Source organism: Pristis pectinata, chromosome 21 (genome assembly GCF_009764475.1).
Source record: "Pristis pectinata isolate sPriPec2 chromosome 21, sPriPec2.1.pri, whole genome shotgun sequence".
NCBI lineage: Eukaryota > Metazoa > Chordata > Chondrichthyes > Rhinopristiformes > Pristidae > Pristis > Pristis pectinata.
Window position 1 is genome coordinate 29555376 of NC_067425.1, and position 14451 is coordinate 29569826.

The window sequence follows — 14451 nt, forward strand, 5'->3', positions numbered from 1 at the left end:
ATGTTGCCCTCTGCAGGACTGAAGGATTTTATCAGGAAAAACAGTGTATTCTATACCTGGCATTCATTCCCTGCTGTTCAATCTAATTTCTTGTCTTGGATTATAGACAGCACATATCCTCAATAGATTAGAATTATTTATTTATTGAAATTAATGCTTTAACATTTCATTTGATTTTCACCCATTGGGAATATTGCAGGCTTTCCATTCCCAGTGCAAATCTGTGGTTGGTAGTTTTGAGTTTTTGTCTACCCTTCATTGCATATAAATATAATTCTGCTTGACTCCTTCCTTGGATAGTCCACCTACAATAGCACCTCAGCCTGACAAACCATGTGCCCCCAGTGTCATGATATGATTTATGCCCATTCCAATCAAAGACTGCACAGAGCTATCCCATTCTTTTCCCATAGATCCACAGTATTGTCCTTTCATGCAGAGCCATTAAATCACGTGCTCTCTGCACTTTATTCTAAACAACAGTGTAGGATTGCAGTCGTTTCTCACTGTAGTACTTGAACAGCACATCCAAACCTGTTAGTTCCACTCTGTCATGTCAGTCAAAGGGTTTTGGATTGCAAACATATCCCAACACTTGAACGCATGCTCCAGGTTAACAAGTTCTGTATGAGGGGAATCTGCCCAGTTGGAGATTCTACTTTGGACAAATGGAGGTTCTGGATATCAGAAATAAACCAACGGCTAATCTCAGATGATTACGTTCCTCTATGCAAGAACAAAGCATATCACTTTCAGGTCCTGCCTCAAAACTCATAACCTCACGACTTTGTACTTTGGGCTCCTCATTATCCCGATCGAGGCCAGCTCACTTCTTCTGAAACTAGTTCAGTTCTTCATCTGAAACCAGTTCACTTCTTCTGAAACTAGTTCAGTTCTGCATCTTCTTTGACCCCAGGTGGAGCACCTCACAACCAAATGTATCCATCAGAAACTAAGCCTATTTTTTATCTTTGCAGCATTCCCCATTTCTGTCCCTCCCTCCATATCTTTTGGATATTCTTAACTGCTGCCTTTAACTTGGAATTTGTTTCCCAAAGTCAGTGAACCATCTTGAGATATTTGAGTGCTCGTCAATGCTGGGTGTCCTGTTCGAACTGTATTGTTTAAAATCCCAAATAAATGACAGGGTAAGATGCTCTCTCACCACTTCCTCTTTAACTCATGGACTGAAGTCAAGTGCTGCAATATCAGGAGATCAGCGAATCTGACACAACCAGGATCACACCGTCAACCTTCAAAGATTCATGACCATCCTGCCAGGGAACTTAACTATTGGCAGATTTTCCTTCTACCATCAGGACAGGAGGTCCAACCCTAAGAGTAAAATGTTTGGAAAAACAAGAGCAATATAAACCAGGTCATTCTGGAACATCTGGGCTGGAACAGTGGCTTACAGTCCAAATAATAGCCTTTGTACCACTTTGCAAAGACCAGAGAACCAACACTAGCAAGATATCAATGAATTTAGGAAGAAGTGGACATCAATGCAAAAGACAAATGAAGTACAGGAGGGAATGGGTTTGTAGAAATTTGAAGGACTGTTAGAAAGTAAAGCGGTGCAGGTAGATAATTCCTGGAAGAATACAAGCTGAAATCCAGTAAGAGATATGGAGTGTGCAGACCGGAATGGAATGAGGCCATTTATAGAGGTGAAGGAGATTCACTGGGTGGCAGGTGGGCACTGCAGCTGTACCGGGAGAACTTGTGGGAGTAAGCAAGGGAGATGTGCAAGGTCAGAAGTCTGTATTTAATGGGTTCTCAAGTGAAAATAGAGAAGCCAGTGGGGAAGAAAAAAGCACCCGTAAAATCAATCCTACAGACAAGTAGTTAAAATTCCAGCAACATGGACCTAAGGGAGCAGCTGATGGTCTGAGGGTTGAAGGAGATGGTCTTGGCGATGGACTGAATGCAAAGTTTAAGCTCGGCTCAGGGCATATTGCCAGGGAACTGGAGTTGCAGGAAGTGATGAATGTGACGTGATTGGAGTCACATTGGAACCTTCAGCTCTAAGGCATGTCATTGGAAAGATTAATTAATGCAACTTAGAGTTAGAAGGGAGCAAGTAAGGAAGAGTGTGTGCATGGAGAATAGAAGCAGTCTATGAAAACACTAGTCCATGAGAGCTCTGCAGCTTACATAGAACAATAGAAAAGTATGGCACAGGCCCTTCGGCCCACAATGTCTGTGCCAACCATGATGCTAGTTTGAACTGCACATGTGCCTGCACATGGTCTATATCCCTCCATTCTCTGTCTGTTCATGTGCCTGTCTAACTGCCTCTTAAATGTTGCTATCATATCTGCTTCCACCACTTCCCCTGGCAGAGCATTCCAGGCACCTACCAGTCTCTGTGTAAAAAAAACTTGCCTCACATATCTCCTTTAAACTTTCCCTCTCTCACCTTAAAGCTTTATCCTCTAGTATTTGACATTTCCACCCTGGAGAAAGACTATCTATCCCGAATAGAAGTAACAAAAGAAGAAGTGGAAGGAGGCATCTGAGGAGGAAATGGTGATATGGTGTTTCCTAGTTGTCCACAAGTGTTCTGGTTTTAAAAGGAAGATTTAAGGATAGAAAAATGTAATACTGCTTGCCTTAGTTAAGCCAGGTTGGGTCAGAATGTAAAATGTGCCAAAATCTACAACTCAAGGAGTAGAGCCCATACACAAAACTGCTTTACAGAAGTGGGAGAGGGATAAGTGATCATCTAGGATCTTGCCTGCACTTAAAAGAATGGCATTTTATTTAAACAGACCGATAAGAGTACATAGAGCTTGCCAGTAAAGGACTAAATGTTAGAAAGTGCACTGGAATAAGAGCTTGCAAATTGTTTGGCTCCAAATCATTGTTTTTGTAATTTTATTTCCTAATAAATATGAATTTGTAGTTTTTATTTTGAGCCACACAATCTAGTGATTTCAATGGTGTAGAGGGATCTGGGGCATGCAGTGCTAGGTGACATCCCCAGCAGAAAAGGGTTCATCTGATCACTCTAACATTGCCATTGTTGGGAGTCTGCTGTGCAGATATGTTTCTATTACACTATTACAAGCACTTAAAACATGTCAAGTTTGCTACCTACAAATGCAGTTATCTACAGTAAGCAGAAGTAAGTCATATTAGGAAGTTGCCCAAACTGCAATCATGTTCAAATCTCTAGCTCGTGATGTAGATTCCATTTTCAAAGGGCATGCAAGCAAAGTGGTCAATGGGAACAAGGAAAGAGATAAACAGAACTAAGTGTGGGTTCACATAAAACAGTTAAAACAAGAATTAATCGAAACAACAGAAGTTGAAAATCTCCGTTTTTATGATTTAAAACAAATATTAAAAAGTATAAAGTCGAGCGTGTACAAAGTTGGAACAAATTCATTACAAGAGCATGGGTGCAGAGTATTGTTTCTGTAAGTGTGCTCAGAGTTAGAGAATAATGCCACAGCAATCAAATCCCTGCAAAAGATCAGTCACAGTTTGCAATGAAAGGGGGAACATTCTCAGTAGACATCATCCATGGATCATTGCGGGTGGGGACTCACAACCAATGTTCAACTGCAAAAGACAAGTCAAGTTAAACTTCCCTGCTAAAAAAAAGTTTATAAGTTAAGCTATGAAGGGGATTAGAAATTCCAGCATTTTCAGAGAAAGTAATAATTAACATACTTTGAGATACATTAGCAGATTTGTCAAGAGTAAACTAAATTCATTTTAAATAAATTGTTAAAAATCATACTTTTTCCCAAGTAGTTACAAATCCAAGCATTTTCTCTCTCTGCTCTTAACCAATGAACCCCTTTGCCAGCACTGTTTTTCAAAAGTGACGTTATTCAATTGAATTGCAGTTGCTGAACTGTAATCTAACATGAAACTTTGCTTTTCCCTCTCTTCCTAGAGCTGAAAAGTGGACACGGCAAGTCTATACTGCTCCTTTACGCGTAACAAGACAGAAAGGTAGCTTGATCCTCTGAGATGGTTGCTGCTGCAGCAAGTTCTACCATGCATGGAGCAGAAGGGGATAAGGAAGTCGGGGGGATGGCTGTGGGATGTACTGGGAAAAGAAAAAGCAAAGAAGGCATGTGCTTCAGCCAGTGATGTTACAATGGGAAGCTGGCAAGTATATGGGAGAGAAAACAAGAGCATTTTGATAGCAGCAAGAAACAAACTGCTAGAAGAACTCAGTGTGTCAGGCAGCGTCAGATGCTGCCTGATCTGCTGAGTTCTTCCAGCAATTTGTTTTCTGCTGCATATTCCAGTGTCTGCAGTTTTGTGTCTCCATCAGCATCTTGATAGGGTAAGGTTGAGTAAATGGAGTATAAACACCAGCAATGACCAAGCTGTATCGTGTTGTAAAATGCCATGCCACAAGATAACAAAGAACAGGGAGCAGACCACAATGGCAAAGGCAGTAGGGACAAGGGAACCCTGCCACATACAAGTTCCCTGCAAGTTGCACACCATTCAGACCATACTTCCATTTCATCATCGTTGGATCAAAATTCTGGGACTTGCCACCAAATAGCTGTCTGCAAGTACTATCATTGTGTGAATTATGCAGTTAAGGAAAGCAGCTCCTCACCACTTTCTCGAGGACAATTATAGATGGGCAGTAAACGGTAGCATTTCCTGCGATGTCCACATCCCACATAGGCATAATAAAAAGCTGCCTCTGGGCTGTGAAGCTGAACAAATTGTGGTGGGCACCTGCTGGGGAGTCAAGTCCTTTGTACAAGAAAGACAGTCAAACGACTTATTCTCTCGCTACCTTTCCTGAGAGTATCGGTATAGTGCCACAGTTCCAAACTGTGCTGTCCATCCTCCAAGAACGCAAATCAAAGAGCATTTCAGTCAGCCTGGACAATAAGTCACTAAATGAGGGACAGCATTACACACTTCTTATCCATTAATTAATGGATTACACAACAATAAAAACATTGGCACTCTTTTCACATCTTCCTTAAACTGTTGGATTTACAGTAACTGTTGTCCCGATTGCTGCCTTGGGCTAGATTAGCCAATGAAAAGAAGACAAACCTGGGATGTTCTGGTCTGTACAGCCTAACCACACAGCAAGCTCACCAGTCAACTTAATTTTGAATAGACGGAAAAGCAAGTCACTTGAAATGTTACCAAACTGTCAAGTTTTGCTGGCAGGTTACCGATATGTGCCAGCAAAGGGGGGTATAAATAGTTAAACCACGATTTCCTGCAGGTATTGTAATGCAAAGACTAGCATAATACTTACCACTGGTGTGCAAAAACAAAAGGTAAAAATATACATATAATAAATAAAGGAACATAACAGCATCATGTCAATAGTGATAGAATCCTGGAATACAACTGGAAAACACTGATACAGAAGTGTAGGACCGTTCTGGCCAAGGCTTGCGGTTACTGCATGTATCCTCTCGAAGATGGAGAGAATGGAGTGGGTTTTGTGTGCTCAGAGTTTCAATGTTCATTCAGTCTTTGATTGGAGGATAAATTGTCACAATCTCCGCTTCATATTCTCCACTCTGCACCTATTTGGTATCTGTGTTAAGAAAAATACTTTATTTTTAGTTTTTACCTCCTTTCAATCGTTACCCATTCCCAAACGTTGCACTAATGAAAGGTCATTAGCTCTGTTTCTCCCTCCACAGATGCTGCCTGAGCAGCTGCGTACTTTTAGAATTTTGTGCATTCATTTTGGATTTTCACAATTACTAGTTTTACATTATTTAAAAAATACTCAGACCTATCCTGCTTTATTCCAAAATACATGAAATCATAATTATTTGCATGAAATTTAACCTAGTAGTTTTACCTACTTGCTTTATCTATCACTATCTCTGTGTAATCTTTTGCTCCCAACTGCATTTTACCACGCTCCAACTATATCTTTGCATTGCTGGGTTATAACTCTCCATGGTGTCAATTACATTAATAAATACAATGAATAGATGAAACCTCATCATGGATCCTTGTGGGTCACCAGAAGATACTTTCTTCCAGCTTGAGTACACATCTGTTAGCATAACTGTCCATGTTCTACTGTCTAACCCATCTCCTAATCAAGGCAGTAACTCGATTCAATTCGATAAGCTTTAAGATTTAACTGTCTCTTATGCAGAACCATAGAGTGTTTTCTGGAAAACATTACCTACAGTTACCTCTTCAAAAACTTTAATTATGTTTGTTAGAGAAGAACTGTTTAAGTAGGTTGTTTCTAATCAGCTCAGATTCCTCAATTGCTCAGTCACTCTGTCCTTTATTACAGATTCCAATAATGTCTCCGCAACAGATGTTAGACTAATAGATCTAAAATTTCCTGGTCTCCCTACCTTTACTTCAGTAAATAATGGATTCACATTTGCAATTTTCAAATCCAAAGTGACAATTCTTGAAAGTAGTGGCAAAGGCATCTGGAAATGTTCACATCTATAGGTTTTAAAAACCTCATATGGTAAAGGTATGGCAGCAATGTGATTAAATTATTGGATTGGTAATCCAGTTGCCTGGAGAAATGAATTCAAATGACAGTGTGGCAGCTGGGGAATATAAATCTAGTTTATTAAATAATCTGGAATTGAAAAGAAATGGTATCTGGAACCATTTTCCAGGTACAAAACCATGTTTTGTCATAAAACATGTTTTACTGTTTTGTCATAAAACATATCTAGTTCACTAGTGTCCTCAAGGGAAGGAAATCCTTGACACTCCTTGCAACTCCATAACACTGAGCTGTACCAAAATACTGTGATAAAAGAAAAGACTTTGGCAGGTCAAGGGAGCAAGTCAAGGGGATTATGGAGGATATTAAATACTGGCCTTGCCAATGGTGCTAACATCCCAGGAATTACAAAGGTGGAAACCATTTGATACAGAGCAACACATACAAAATGGTGAAGGAACTCAGCAGGTCAGGCAGCATCTATGGTGGAAAATACAGCAGTTTGTGTGTGTTGCTCCAGATACCAGCATCTGCAGAATCTCTCGTGTCATCGGAAACAGGGAATTTTTTAGTCTTTAATGCCAATTTTATGGAGCCATAAAGTAATGCCATAAAGCATGGACTCACTTTTGGTCCAGTGAGTCCACGCCAACCATCACACACCTACCTACATTAATCCTATACTAATTCTATTTTATTCTCCCAACTTTCCCATCAACTCTCCCCAGATTCTACCACTCACCTGCAGACATGGGCCAACTTACAGTGGTCAATTAACCGACCAACCTGCATATCTTTGGAATGTAGGAGGAAACCAGAGCACCTGGGGGAAACCCATATGGTCACAGGGAGAACATGCAAGCTCCACAAAGACAGTGCTGGGGGTCAACACAAAACCTGGGTAACTGGAACTGTGAGGTAGCAGTTCTACTAGATGTGACACTGTGCCATCCACTTTCCTAATACTGTTTTCTCGATAGCTTTAATTTTAATGAATTGCAGCCCTCGATTCATCAGTAATTTTTTTTGGAATATAAAGCACACAGTATCCTCTTCTGGTACTGTGAAGACTGACTAAAACTAATTGTTCAAATAACCTGCAATTCCTTTGCTTTGGGAAGGTACTATGAAAGCCTTTACTTTGCTACATGCTTTAAAAAAAAGGTGATTCCCTAGTTTCAGTCACGGACTCTCTCATAAAGCAATGATAGGGAACAGAAGAGAAGTCTTGGATCAACTGTTTGCAAAAGCTCACTGTGTAAGGAGCCCTAGTATACTTGCTTTGCCTCACTTACAGCTGGTGATGATTTTGTGGCTCTGATAATCATTATTAGCCCAAAGACCTTGGGTAGTATGAGAAAGAAGTTGCACACACCTTCATCCCAGCCCTCAGAGACTCCTGCCAGCTCGTAATGCTTTTTACGCAGTCCTCCCAGGCGCTGCCTCTCTTTCTGTAGTTGACTTTCCAGTTCTAAAACACGAACCTTCAGGGCAAGAATAAAAACACAAAGATGTTGCATTTACACTTTCACTGCACAGTGGTGGAATCGGTCTGAGAGTGAACTTGTAGAAGCCTTGCACCAGTTCTTAGTGCACATTGAAAACACAGATCTGGAACAGGAAAAGCCGACCACTCCCACATTTTCTGCAGATCATGTACAAGTGCCACCTCTCCACCTGTTTAACCTCCGAAGGAAAAACTCAAACAGATTCTTTACCTTTAATAAAAATCAAGCAAAACTCTTGAGCATGCTTCAATCCTCTTCTCTCCACTAACAGAACAGCATTCTACCTGACAAAGAATTACTCATTCTTTGAATGATACTCATTATCATAAATACTGCAGGGGGTACAGCTTCTGAGAAACTGAGACTGTGGCTTCCTACTGCCTCATTTGATAAAAAGCCTGTTGGATAAATTCACTCTGATTAGAATGTAAGCTTAATGTCAATTCCCCTAAAAATGTTCCCCTGCTGGTGGACCAAAGTACATGAAAGATGCACTTAATTCAAGGGATCTGGAAGATATAATCAGAGAGACACTTTATCTCTTTCATTACTTCAAGAAGCAATGGAAAGAAGCAGAGAACCATGCAAAGATAGTTTTATAATACCTGTGAGTCCATTTCTTGTCGCTTGATTTGTGTAAGTGTCATGCTGGAGAAATCCATTGTATCTGGAACAAATCAATGAAAGCACAGACCATGCATCAGAAAAAAAATCAGCAACAGACATAAGATATGGTTCCTCATCTGCAATTTATGTTCTTCTACTAACAGAAGTATTTTTTGCTGGAAGCAGTTCTGTGGGCAGTAGGTATTGTCCAATAATTTGCCCAGAAGCATTTCTTTCCTGCCTGCTGATTGAAGGGATTCCAGGAATGGTAGTTTTCCTCTGTATATCATGTGGGTATGCTTGTTGTCATCAATAAAACCACTCTTCGACATGAGGAACAATGAGGTTGATACATTAAAGGTGACCAAGTGTCACAATGTTATGTTTCCACCAACTCCCACTTGGTGGCCACTTTGATGCCACTATTTGAAATACTCAGCCATTTTGATGAATTGTAATGTTTCATAAAAATATATTACAAGTCACCACAGACTCTCAAACTAACTATGACATTTAACTATCAGTATTAATTTTGCAGCTAGAATTTTAACAAGTTAAACCAAAAGGTGTTGCCATAGATGCTGCATTTCTAGATGATAGGGCGATTCAGTTTCCGTGTGTCCAGGTAGGCATAATGGAAAAGTAACACATTTGGAAAATGAGGAGCTATGTGCAATAAAAACAGAAAATTCTGGAAAAATTCATCAAGTCAAGCAGTATCTGTACAGATAGAAATGCACAAGTAATTTAAATCAATGATCTTTTGTCAGAATACTGAAGAAGTTCCCCAGAAAAAACAAATTTCACGACATATGTCAGTGATAATAAACCTGATTCTGATTCTGAGTTTCCCAGATAGAAGACCAGTTATATTTCTCTTTCTACAAATATTGCCTGACTTACTGAATATTACCATATTTCCAGCGTCTGCAGCAATTTGTTGTTAAATTGTATGGAATGAATGTCCCCCACCCCCTCCACACACCACTTTGCTTTGGATCAGACTCATACATAATGTGAACAGTGCACTACCTTTATCCTCAATCTGGGACTTCCCCGATTTGGTGGAAGCCACTACTTTGGCCGTGGCCTCATTTACTCCCTTGGACGCTTCCCGCAGCCTTCCGAGATTACAGTTGTCTTTATCTGCTTTCACCTGCAACAGACATTGCCATAAATATATATCAGGAGCAAAAGGGTAGCCAGGGAAAGAGTGGGTCCCCTTAGGGATAATCTATACGTGGAGTCAGGCAAGGTCCTAAATGAATATTTCTCATTTGTATTCACCAAGGAGAAGGATGTGGAAGAGAGTGAGCTCAGGGAGGGGGATGTTGATAGTCTGCAGTATGTCAATATTAAGAAGGCGGAGGTGTTAGATGTCTTGAGCACATAAGGGTGGATAAATCCGCAGGGCTGGATAAGATCTAGAGCAAAAAGCAAACTGCTGGAGGAACTCAACAGGTCAAGCAGCATCTGTGGAACCAAATAGTCAACATTTCAGGTTAAGGCCCTGAATTTATGTCTCCTGGATGAGATCTATCCCAGGATGTTACAGGAAGCAATGGAGGAGATGGTTGGGGCCCTGATGGAGATTTTTGCATCTTCATTAGCCACAGGTGAGGTGCCAGAAGACTGGAGGATAGTTAATGTTGTTCCTTTCTTTAAGAAGGACAGCAGGGATAAGCCAGTTAACGACAGGCCAATGGGCTTCATGTTAGTGGTTGGGAAATTATTGGAGAAAATGCTAAGGGATAGGATTTATGTACACTTGGAAAGGCAGGGGCTGATCAGGGATAGTCACCATGGCTTTGTGCAGGAGAAACCCTACATCATTAACTTGATTGACTTTTTTGAGGAGAGAGCTAAGAAGGTTGATGAAGGCAGGGTGGTAGATGTTGTCTATATGGACTTCAGCAAGGCATTTGACAAGGTCTTGCATCCAGAAGGTTAAGGCACATGGGTCAAGGGTGAGCTGGCTAATTGGATCCAAGACTGGCTTCGTGATAGAAAGCAAAGGGTAGCAGGGGAAGGATACTTTTCTGATTGGAAGTCTGTGACCAGTGGTGTACTGCAGGGATCAGAGCCAGAATCCTTGTTCTTTATGATATATATCAACTTTGGCTGTTAATGTAGGGTGTATGATTAGTAAATCTGCAGATGACACAAAAGTTGCTGGTGTTGTGGATAGTGAGGAAGGTTGTCTACAGCAGGATATGGATCAGAGGAAAGTTGGTCGGAGAGAGTGCAGAGGAGATTCACCTGGATGTGGCCTAGATTGGAGGACTTTAGTAATGGGGAGAGACTGGATATGCTGGGTTTGTTTTCCCTGGGGCGAAGGTGGCCGAGGGTAAGGTATATAAATTATCAGATGCATAAATAGGGTAGATAATCAGAACTTTCTCCCCCATGTTGGGTTAACAAAAACAAGGGAGCATAGGTTTAAGGTGAAAGGAAGAAGTTATAAAGGAGATTTGAGGGAAAAGTTTTCTTTTACAGAGAGTGGTTGACATCTGGAACTCGCTGGCAGAGGCAGTGGTGGAGTCAGATACAATGACAATGTTTAAGTGACATTTAGGCAGACACTTAAATAGGCAAGGTGTGTAAGGATATATTTATTTATTAGTCACATGTACATCGAAACACACAGTGAAGTGCGCCTTTTTGCATTACTGAGAATGTGCTGGGGGCAGCCTGCAAGTGTCGCCACGCTTCCGGCACCAACATAGCATGCCCACAGCTCCTAACCCATACGTCTTTGGAATGTGGGAGGAAACTGAAGCACCCGGAGGAAACCCACGCAGACACGGGGAGAACGTACAAACTCCTTACAGACAGTGGCCGGAATTGAACCCAGGTCGCTGGCGCTGTAATAGCGTTATGCTAACCGCTACACTACCGCACCGACCTAGTCTGGGTAACGAGGGGTGGTGTAGATGGGCAAAAATGTTGGCATGGACATGGTGGGCTGAAGGGCCCGTTTCTGAGCTGTACAACTCTGACTCTAAATAGCCGGACAACATTCAGCAAACATTAAACTCCTGAATGCACTGTACTATTTCATATGATGTCACTGTCAGAAGTAAGATTGATAAAAATAATCCCAAACACACTGAAATATGGGTGCTTTTTATTGCAAAGTGAATACCAGGTATTCTCATGCGCTATAGGGTCACAGGTAAGAATACTCCCTCACACAGATAAATTCTGTGAATGTAACATATTGAATCACTCTTACTGTCCATCTGTTCATTCAGTGGGATTTTATTTCAAACACAAAGTTTTTATAAACTAAATTAACGCTTTTCAACTCTTTGCATTTCTTTTTTGGAAGGTTTCTACCTATGTTCTGTGTGTTTCATTTGCTGTTATTGTAAGAATATGAAGCAATCAAGAAATGTAAGGACTTACCTTGGAGGCAGCGACCAGTTGTGCTGTACTGGCTGCAATCTCATGGGAACACACCATTAACTCCTCAAACTTCCCCTTTCCCTGGACAACCATGTCTGCAGCATCCCTGAACAGACAAATGGGAGAATACTAGTGTAGGCTCCAAACCATTTATCAAATCTCAACACTGCACCATAAACTAGAAGAGCATTACATGGCAGTAAGAAAGCCACCAGCTGACACAAGCTCAATACTATATTAGGTAAACATGCATCAATGAGAACTAACCCAAGGACTCGATATACAAACGTATGGCCCAAAGTTGAATTGCAGAATTTATAGAAGGCACTATTGTCCAATAGAATCCACCCCTCCAGCACATTAACTCATGACTTTTGATGGCCCACATTATACACACAATGGTGAAGCAGCCGAGCCCACAGCCGACCTCTAAGGAAGGTGCCTACAAACATCAAGTGATCGCTGTAAGGCGGATTTCCCCTTTTCTGATGGCCTGTCTCAACCAGGTCTCAGGATCCCTGACACCCAGCAGCCATGATGTCAACAAGCTGGCTATGTACCTAGTCACACGAAGGGTTCTGAACCATCGCACACCAGAAGGAAAGGGCATAATTTCTAGCTAATTAAACAAAGTACGAAATAAAGATAGGAACATAGAAGGTGAAATATCAAACAATTTCTTTTTAAAAAGGTTAAAATCTAGTATATTTTGCAATACCTAAGGCAGGGGATTAAAATGAGTTAGTTTAGGGCCATGAAATGTACTAATCAGTGATTATAGCTTCGTGCTCAATTAAAAAACTCATACCCCTCATGTACCAAGTGTGACATCTTTTGAGTACTTTATAGTAAAGTTGGTTCTATACCTTAAGTACTTGTCAGCTTATCCAATTTTCCTTGATTTAAATGGAGGCTGGAGAGCTAACTGTGGAGGAGCATTGATTCACTGACAGTAACCTCAGGATTTCTCCACTAAACTCTGCCTATGTGGAAATCCTAAAGCTGCTCTCCGTTTCACAATATAATGGTGAAAGATGCTGACCGTTGCACTGCTATTAAATAACCAAAATCCAGGCAATTGAGCACCCAATAACACAAGTTTCTATCTTGATGTTGCTTGAATGTTTTGACGTGTATCAACAGGTTAACAGCTTCATTTCCCGTTCTGTGATATTACCTCACGCACTGAAACTACAACGTGTAAACAGTACTAATTCCATGTGCGCACTTTGCTCCCATCACTTCATTCCCGTTTCCTTCTGCCATGCATCTAATCTATTGACAGAACTTCTACTCCACAGACTTTTGCTTAAAACTATTTCCTCCAATCCTAACCATAAGAATATTTCTCTTGCTGTCTGTCCTATTTTACTCGTTTAATGTCGTCTCTATGTTTGTTGGCCCTTTAACACTTTAATCCTATCTCATGCTTCTATAATTTTAAACACCTCTGTCAAATAACTGTGTCATCTCCAACTTTAATGAAAATTTAGTGTCAGTTTTCCCCCTTCATGTTTGTGCACGGTCACACAAGGCAGCATCATAGTAAATCTGTACTTTAGTTTATTACCTCAGTATTCTGTCATATAGCAATGAGCCCAAGCCTCCATACTTGGCTAGGTTAAGGTTTTATACTGATTAACCACTGTATCTCAAATCTTATATTTTACATAAACCCAATATTCCATTACATTTTGTTGTGGCCTTACTTACAGGAGCTGCTTTGTTTAATGTCTATGACTTGAATAAGAACTAACTCTGCTCTTCTACATCACCAACCATATCCAGAGTACATTTTTATCCTGAAACTAAATTACTGACACTGAGTTCCAACTGCCCCATCTCTGCCCATCCACCTCCACAGCTTCCCTTGGTCCTTGGAATTAGTTATCATCCCTCCTCTTTTAGTACAAATATTCACAGCCCTATACCTGTCATGGTGAGCAATACCAGTCCCAGAAACTGTTGGCCACTTGTAACCTTCTGAGAAACAGCCTGCAACTTCAGCTCTGTGTTTCCTCCTTTTAACCTTCAAAACTAGAACAGTACCTGTAGCAGTATAACTGTTGTCAGAGTCCTTATTTAAATTCTCAGTCCTGTATTGTGAAAGCTGTTATTTCTTGGAAAGTCTACACATAGACATAGAAGAGGCAAGGACAAGGAGGAATTCAGCGAAGTCATGAGGTTTTTACACTGGTCAATCATCAGGCAATGTAAGACTAAACACAGTTTACAATGACAGTTTGCATTATAGATGTAGGCACAGAAATCTGTGATGAGAAATGACAACTGGAAGCGTTAATATATTAACAGGTAGATTTAGAATTGTAGAGGTGCAGAAAGTTGCTACCTAACTTCTCCTACATGGCGCCTAATAGTGCTGAACTACATTCTCTTGTGGATATTTAGAGATTCACAAGTGTCTTCCTTCCCAAGTAATATCCCCATTTCTGGCCTCAGTGTTCATCTGGCATTAATTTT

General features: G+C 40.7%; 1 protein-coding gene across 2 annotated transcripts in view; it reads right to left on the reverse strand.

Annotated features, from left to right (window-relative positions):
- Nucleotides 1-3315: 3315 nt before the first annotated feature.
- The window catches only part of hip1 (huntingtin interacting protein 1), a 236106-nt gene continuing 224970 nt past the window's right edge, over nt 3316-14451 (reverse strand). The window contains exons 27-31 of one of the 2 annotated variants that reach the window (XM_052035356.1): nt 11971-12076; nt 9595-9718; nt 8562-8623; nt 7824-7932; nt 3316-5548 (exon numbers count right to left, since the gene is read on the reverse strand). In XM_052035356.1, coding sequence (XP_051891316.1) covers nt 5538-5548; nt 7824-7932; nt 8562-8623; nt 9595-9718; nt 11971-12076 — 412 coding nt within the window. In that variant the 3' untranslated portion in view covers nt 3316-5537. The remainder of the gene's footprint in view (nt 5549-7823; nt 7933-8561; nt 8624-9594; nt 9719-11970; nt 12077-14451) is intronic. The other variant, XM_052035357.1, reaches the window with a different exon arrangement.